Below are 8,163 nucleotides of genomic sequence, written 5' to 3' on the forward strand. Positions count from 1 at the left end.
CCATTGCCATCCCTACATATCACATCCTGGGGAAATTTTTATCTGGGCCATATTTACTTATATACCCTAGTATAGAGGAATTTGGACTGCAAGCATTTGAGCGAAATGAATGGAAATTCAAGTCTAGCTAATAAATCCAATTACGCAGCTGGAGTTTTGACCATGACAAAAGTTTGAAGATCGCTGCATTTTTTTTAAGCTGGGAAAAAAGAATGAAAAATAATTTAGAGGGCATAAATTTATGCACCGCTTTACAATGTGGAAACCCTACAAATTAATATGCTCAGAGTTTGGCAAGTTATGATTATATTATGAGATCATGTATTGAAGTGGCATACGTACTTTACTAATGAATAGGGGTCTGGTCATCATTTTGCATATACTTTTACTTTGCTTTACATACTAGAGTTAGTCGAAGAAGATATTTTATTTAACAACAATAAGTTAAGGATTGTTTTTTTTACACTCACAGTGTATAAAAGATTAATTTAAAGAAGTAGATATTCTGACGGTAGTTTCTTGTTTGCTGTTTCTCCTCGAAAATCAGATTATACATGAAGTCGGTCCCAAAAAATAAATATGAAAAGAACAAGGAAGATTAAAATAAAGGAAATTACAGGTTGCTTTGGCTAATAGTATCAATTAAATACGTCCATGAATTCACCTCCAATCAACTAGAATTCTACAACCCTCGTAATATTATGACAGCATGGAACTATTTTTTTTTTTTTAAGAAAACTTTGCATGACACTAATGATTTATGAGGCTAATCGTCACTGTCTTAAAACTTTATGTGCACTTGGTCCTATCAAGAAATGATTGTTTTTGTCACAATTATTTCATCATGGCACTTGTCTCTGGTCATCTTGTAGACAAAGTTGGGTTTCAGAGTTTACAAATCGTTCCAATGAGCCTTCCGTAGTTTGTTGTTGGAAGTCCAAAAAAACTGACTACATTCATTATAGTCGCCTTATCAAATTGAAGTATGATATTTGTAACACAAGAGGACCAACCCCATGCTGGAAGTTGCTCATACGAGGACATGCTGAAAGTGGCTTTATATGCAATATGACTAGAGCTTGGACTAGTTGGAACTAGTAATTTTTGAAGCACATGGACCTCCTTTTAATTTGAACATGGCAGTAGCTGAATTTTTATCTTCTTCAAATCTGCAAGAACTTCATGCACATTGCTTCTCTCCCTTGAAGATTCCTTTGTGCAATTCAAAGCCACTTTCATGATTGATGAAATGCAGTCCAACTTTTCATGATTGGGCTTCAGAAGATTGGCATCTACAACACGAACCAGTCCATCTGGCATAGAATCACTCACCCAACTCTTCAGGCTCAAATTTTCGCCAAACATTTTGTCATTGGGACTTTTTCTTGTAAAGACTTCCATAATCATGATTCCAAAACTGTAAACATCGCATTTTGTTGATACTTGTCCTTCCAGTCCATACTCTACAAGCAAAAAAAAAAAAAAATGAAAACAGTAAGAATAACTACAAGGCAAAAAACCAGAGTAGCTATACTAGAAGAAGCATTACCTGGAGCAAGATAGCCAAGTGTGGCTAATGTTTTGGTGTATGTAAAGCTGTCCTCATGCCCCAGCAACTTTGCAACACCAAAATCAGTCACATGGGCAACCATATCTTGATCAAGTAGGACATTACTGGGCTTCACATCACAATGAACCACTGGTGTTGAAAGACCGTAGTGGAGATATTGCAGTGCACATGCCACATCAATCAATATGTCTAATCTCTGCTTGATTTCGAGAAAATAGTTATGGGAATACAACCATTTCTCAAGACTTCCATTGGACATAAACTCAAGCACTAATGCTTTAAAGTCTTCGTTTGAGCAGCTGCTAATGACTTTCGTCAGATTTCGATGACGAAGGCTACGCAATACTTCACATTCTGCATCGAAACTATTGAATGCTCCTTCTTGTTGCAGTTTAAACACTTTAACAGCAACAATCCTCCCATCATCAAGGGTGCCTTTATAAACTGATCCAAAACTTCCTGTGCCCAACAGATTGCTCTCATCATACCCGTCAGTTGCTTGTAAAAGTTTATAATATGAGATTCTTTCCTGTGTTGCAACTGACGATAGAACTCCTGCACTGGCAACTTGTTCTTTCTTTGCGCGTCTTAGATAAATGAATCCCAGGAATATGGCAACCGCAACTGATATAAATGCTCCAAGTGCAACAGATATAGTTCTACGCAGCTTTTTGGTCCTCAATCGGCCACCTGAAATACCTGGGCATGTGGGAACGTGGAACCTAGGTGCTCCACAGAGTGCTTCATTTGAAATGAAGGATTCTCCAGTAAAGTTTGTAAAAGGGCCCCTGGACGGTATTTCGCCACTTAAATTGTTGTAAGACACATTGAAGTGTACAAGATACCGAAGGTTCGACAATGACATTGGAATCACACCTGTGAGATAATTGTGTGAAAGATCCAACCATTCCAAGCTCAGAGTCGTGACAATTGATTCCGGAATTGATCCTTGCAATCTGTTGTATGCCAAAGAAAGGTTCTGCAAGTTCACCAAATCTCCGATGGAGCTAGGAATACTACTTGAGATCTCATTGATTGACAAATCAATCAAAATTGCTGCCTTTAAGTTCCTAATCTCGGGAGGTAAAGTTCCACTGAGTGAGTTTGAAGAGAGGTCAAGCTCTAACAAATCTTTTAGGTTCCATATAGTGGTAGGCAGACTAGAGTTTAACAGGTTGGAACCTAGGTAAAGATATCTCAAAGAAGTAACATTTCCTATGCACTCTGGAAGAGATCCCGAAATTTGATTTCCTCCCAGATATAGTACAGCCAAGTTCTGCAAAACACATAGATAATCAAGCGAGGTTTTGCTCAACTTGTTATCTTGAAGATCTATCCCTTGCAGCTTTTCCAAATTTTTCATGGTAATTGGCAGCATCCCACTTAACTGATTACTGTACATACTTAAAGTGGTCAGGCTACTCAAGTTGCCAATTTCATCCGGAATGCTGCCCATCTGGAATGCTGCCTCGTATGTTGCATTTGTATGCATAAAGCTGTTCAAGCAAAGTTGAAAGATTGCCAATAGAATTTGGAAGAAAACCAGTAATTGGATTGTCAGCCACTCCGAGTACTGTCAAATGTTTGCAATTTGCCAAGGAATTGATCCATCCCAACTGTGTATTGGATGAAGAGTAGTCACTCATTAAATTGTTGCCTGAAAGATCTAGGAATTCTAGGTGTCTTAGATCCCCAAAGTAATGTGGAATGGGACCAGTAAAATTGTTAACAGAAAGTTCTAATATTTTGAGTTTAGAACAATTTGAGATTGAATCTGGTATTGGTCCACCTAAATTGTTGCTGTTGAGAAAAGCTCTTCTACATTTGGGAGCCCATTATCCATCCTTGACGGAAGATTGCCTGAAAGTTGGTTTCCTGTAAGAGAGAGTTCTTATCTGTGACAGATTAAATACCTGCATCGGAATGAAACCAGTTATGTTATTCAACGTCAAGTAGAGTTCTTCCAAATTGCATAGCTTGCTGATCTCTTGGGGTATTGCACCTACCAAATTGTGTTACCATCATTAGCACAACAAAATTCTATATGAAGACTTTTGAATGGTTCTAAATTAGCATCACCTAGTCTACCTGTTATGTGGTTGCCACCAACGCCAAGTATTTTTAGCACAGTTAAATTACCCATTTCTTTTGGAATTTCACCTGAAAAAAAAAGTATAATATATAGAGATGTTAAGGACGATTCACATATTCCATCTAAATTTGGAAGGGAATATAAAGAGTTCATTCCTTTAAAGAGTTTGCTCCTTAAAACTTTTATTAGGACAGTTACTTAAACTACTGTTTTTTTATTAGTGTGCGTGTATATATATATATTTAACAGAAAGTAATGGGGAATAGGACCAGTGAAATTGTTAACAGAAAGTTCTAATATTTTGAGTTTAGAACAATTTGAGATTGAATCTGGTATTGGTCCACCTAAATTGTTGGCGTTATGATAAAGCTCTTCTACATTTGGCAGCCCATTACCCACCCTTGACGGAAGATTGCCTGAAAGTTGGTTTTCTGTAAGCGAGAAAAATCTAATCTGTGACAGATTAAAGATCTGCATTGGAATGAAACCAGTTAAGTTATTTGACCCCAAATTGCATAGTTTGCTGATCTCATGGGGTATTGCACCTACCAAATCGTGTTACCATCATTAGCACAAAAGAGTTGTAGCTATATGAAGATCTCTGAGTGCTTCTAAAGTTGCACCATTATAATATTTTTTTCTTTAATTTTGACAATCGTCACCTAGTCTACCTGTTATGCTGTTGGCACCAATGGCAAATGTTTTCAGCATAGTTAAATTACCCATCTCTTTTAGAATTTGACCTGAAAAAAAAAGTATAGTATATAGAGATGTTAACAAGATTCACATATGCCATCTAAATTTTGAAGGGAATATAAAGAGTTTTGCTCCTTAAAACTTCTATTACGACACTTACTTTAACTAGCGTTTTTTTTTTCGGGGGAAAAATAACTCATATTATTTCGCTCTTGCAGAAATAGGATGTTACCTTCTAAACTGTTCCTGTATAGATACAGCCGCTCAAGTGCCTTCAAAGTGCCAATTTCTCTTGGTATGAATCCAGTGAAGTGATTCACAGAAAGGCTCAGCACTTGAAGTTGTGAGCAGTTATATATGCTTGATGGTATTTGGCCATTTAACTTGTTCCGTGACAGGTCAATCCACTTGAGTCTCCGAAGATGGCGACACATATCATCTGGAACGCTACCAGATAAGCTATTACCCTGGAAGAAAATCAATTCCAGCGAGGAAATTTTGAAAATCTCTGTTGGAATATTTCCCTGGAGATAATTGAATGACAGACTTAACGTTTGTAGCTTAGAAACGTTAGCCAAGGAAGGTGAGATGAGGCCAGTGAAACTGTTATTATTCAGAGATAACAGTCGAAGTTGATGAATGGAACCAAACCACTCGGGAAACCCTCCACTGAGATTGTTGACATCTAAATCAAGCACTCTCAACCGGCGTAACCGAGCAAATTCATGCGGCAGTTCTCCATGGAAATTATTTCTGCTCATGTTAAGGGAAACCAGAAATGACATATTTCCCAGCTGTGGTGGTATGATGCCACTAAGACTCATATTCGAAAGATCCAAGGCAATTACTCGACGGTGACGAGAGCCGCAAGTGACTCCTACCCACTGACATACAGGGGAAGAAACAGACCAGTTTTTCAACAGGATTTGATGAGGGCCCTGTGAAGTGATGTGAGCTCTCAACGCAAGAAGAGCATCTTGATCAGTGGTAATATTGGTTGTGGTCATGGCTAAGGAAGCTGAAACAAAATACAGCAAGAAGAGTCCCTGAAGGAAATGATAGAAAATTTTCTCCATGATGAAGTGCAATAGAGACGGCAAGTGATGTGCCACTATTTTGATGGACCCAAATTGATAATCAATCACAAACCCACAGAAAAATATTCAAGGCAAATGATCAAAGAGGCAAAGGGACTTTTCTATTGATCAAGCTAGATTCTGGCTACACACAATGAAAAGTACGACAGAGATTACTACTTATAAAAAGCCAAAATACAAACAAAGAGGCCACGGATTTTGTACTATTTAACTGATATCTTTCGGCCCTCACACACACATATATATATATATATATATATCATGACCTGACTACTACTAGTACTAGTCAATGTTTTAAAAACCGGACCGTTAATTGAACCGGTGAAGTGAAAGGGTCGAGGTTCAACCGGTCGGACCGGTTCAACCCCGGTTCAATGAATTTTTTAAAAAATAATTTATATAAATATATATATGCACAAAATAAGACATGTAATGGATAATTTAATACTTTATATGATGAAAAGTTTACTATTTTCGAATAACCTGGATTTTTAAAAATAAATTTTTTAAATTATAAGTTAAAACAAATAAATTTCATCTCAATTTCAATTATATCTATCAAAAAAATCTTAAATCCACGTCTATAAGAATTTAGACATTGTGAACTTAAATTTTAATTTACATTTTGGAATTTAAATTTACAATTTAAAAAAGGAAGTTTGGAGTTCGAAGAAAATCAAGAGAATTGAAAATAGAAATGCAAATTTGATAAGAAACAAAAAATGAGATAAAAGTGAGTGGTTGTGGTATTAAATAAATTGGATTAAAGAAAAATAATTCTTTTTTAACTTTTTTAAATTTAATGGACAAAAACAAAATTAAAATATGGAAGAAAACATCAATAAATTAAAAATAAAGAGGTTTGATTAAAAAATGAGTGGCAAAAGAAAAGATGATAGAGAGAGAGAGAGAAAGAGTTGAAGATTAAAAAGAAAGAGCCATGAAAGGATGATATTTTGTAAGAAAAATGGAACAAAAGAAATATGAGTATTTGTTTTATATAAATAAGTTATCAAAAAAAACTAATAAGATGTGATGGTGCAATGGTTACTACATTGGTCTTCTATTACAAAGGTCTTGAGTTCGAATCTTAATAACTACATTTTGCAAAACTAAAAAAAAAAAAAAAGTGGAAAACTCAAAAACCGGAAATAACCGGTTCAAATCCGGTTCGGCGGTTTTCGCGATCCGACCGGTTTTTGACCGGTTTCTTGACTAAGTCAAACTTAGCATTGAACCGGACCGGAGCCATGGCCGGTTCGCGGTTCAACCGGTCGAACCGGCCCGGTTCGGCGGTTTTCGCGATCCGACCGGTTTTTGACCGGTTTCTTGACTAAGTCAAACTTAGCATTGAACCGGACCGGAGCCATGGCCGGTTCGCGGTTCAACCGGTCGAACCGGCCGGTCCGGTCCGGTTTTCAAAACACTGGTACTAGTACAACTTGGAATTGAACTCTACGTGATTGACCAAAAGTCAAGCAAGTCAATGCTAAAACTACAACACTCGCACGCCTAGTTGAGTTCACATTCTTTGCAAATGCGGTCGTTGAATTCACATTGGGATTTTGACTCAAAATCAACGGGAACACTTTGGCCCAGTAGAGTCACATCTTAGAATTTCAAGTCTTAAAAGTCTCTCTTATAAAACATAAGGAATCTTTAACAGTTCCTCGGGACCTGTAGTTTTGAAGCAAAGGGCCTTTTGTTCTGAGTTCTCTGATACTCCCCTTCCATCAAATTGCAAAGCTACTAACTTGCATATTTAATTCTAAACAACTTAGTCACTACAAGAAATTTACTTTTCATGACTGGTCACATGGTTGCAAGTCAAAAAAAAACTTCAAATCTTATGACATGAAACTAGTGGTTGTCATAAAAAAAAATACAATTTTAAGTGACAAATAATAAAAATGCCATTTAGTTATGGATCACAATTTATTTCGTGACTTGCAAATGAGAGTCACCATCTATCTAGTCACAATTAATTTTGTGACTTGAGAGACCAATTATGATTATATAAATGATGACCTTCATTTACAAGTTAGACAGTGGATCTGATCCAAGTCTATCGGCATCGTAGGTAGGCCTCCAGAGCAACGTCGGCTAGAATTTTTCAGTGGAGCAGTTGGATCACGACTAATATCAACAGTCATGTCAACTACCAAGGCCCACGATCAGCCCAACTTCAAATTCGGGGTTAAACCTCCAATTTAATTAGTCCATTGGGCAGAATGGTGGCCCGATGATGTATTTCTTTATGTTTTGCTGCGCTTGCCCATGTAATTGGGGGTAGTTATCGTGATATAAATTAGTTGTCGGTTAATTACCATTTTGTACATTATAATCGATGCTTTCCAACTTAATTAGAGAATTAAGGTGCACAAATGAATAAGTTCAGTCAGTATCCAAACGTAATTTTACTAATGATAGTACATCATCGGGGTGTTAATATTTACAGCAACGGGATTCTCGAATACACTCTCCCACAATATATATATCATCAGTGCATTCTCCTTGACATTACTGTAACGTCCATCTGTTAAAGTTCCATAATCCTTGAATTTAGTCAGGAATTTATTCTTTCCAAAAAATGTGATGTAACTATCTACGGATATCCTACTCCCCTGATTAAAGTCCCTCACACCGATATTCTCTCGCATCAGCATGCGAATCAGGTAAGCATATCATTGTGAATGTGCAGGTCCACT

At 36.9% G+C, this 8,163-nt stretch overlaps 2 protein-coding genes across 2 annotated transcripts; both read right to left on the bottom strand.

Annotated features, from left to right (window-relative positions):
- Positions 1-633: 633 nt before the first annotated feature.
- Positions 634-2,972, bottom strand: LOC113771042 (receptor kinase-like protein Xa21). Its single transcript, XM_027315670.1, has 2 exons — positions 1,550-2,972; positions 634-1,463 (listed from the first exon to the last, which is right to left on the bottom strand). The coding sequence occupies exons 1-2, from the start codon at positions 2,970-2,972 to the stop codon at positions 1,126-1,128; spliced, it is 1,761 nt and encodes a 586-aa protein (XP_027171471.1). The 3' UTR covers positions 634-1,125.
- Positions 2,973-3,006: 34 nt separating this feature from the next.
- LOC113771043 (probable LRR receptor-like serine/threonine-protein kinase At3g47570) lies at positions 3,007-5,589 on the bottom strand. Its single transcript, XM_027315671.1, has 5 exons — positions 4,591-5,589; positions 4,334-4,405; positions 3,659-3,730; positions 3,431-3,572; positions 3,007-3,388 (listed from the first exon to the last, which is right to left on the bottom strand). Exons 1-5 carry the CDS (start codon positions 5,432-5,434, stop codon positions 3,007-3,009), a joined length of 1,512 nt encoding a protein of 503 aa, XP_027171472.1. The 5' UTR covers positions 5,435-5,589.
- Between the last annotated feature and the right edge of the window lie 2,574 nt (positions 5,590-8,163).

The sequence above is a fragment of the Coffea eugenioides genome, chromosome 5 (genome assembly GCF_003713205.1).
Source record: "Coffea eugenioides isolate CCC68of chromosome 5, Ceug_1.0, whole genome shotgun sequence".
Taxonomy (NCBI): domain Eukaryota; kingdom Viridiplantae; phylum Streptophyta; class Magnoliopsida; order Gentianales; family Rubiaceae; genus Coffea; species Coffea eugenioides.

Coding starts and splice junctions, on each gene's coding strand:
- LOC113771042 (XM_027315670.1), bottom strand. CDS start 2,972: ATGTACAGTAATCAGTTAAGTGGGATGCTGCCAATTACCATGAAAAAT. Junction 1,464..1,549: donor ACTTGGCTATCTTGCTCCAG/GTAATGCTTCTT, acceptor TTTTGCTTGTAG/AGTATGGACTGGAAGGACAA.
- LOC113771043 (XM_027315671.1), bottom strand. CDS start 5,434: ATGGAGAAAATTTTCTATCATTTCCTTCAGGGACTCTTCTTGCTGTAT. Junction 4,406..4,590: donor ATACAGGAACAGTTTAGAAG/GTAACATCCTAT, acceptor TTTTTTTTTCAG/GTCAAATTCTAAAAGAGATG. Junction 3,573..3,658: donor TGGTGGCAACCACATAACAG/GTAGACTAGGTG, acceptor ACAATTTGGTAG/GTGCAATACCCCAAGAGATC.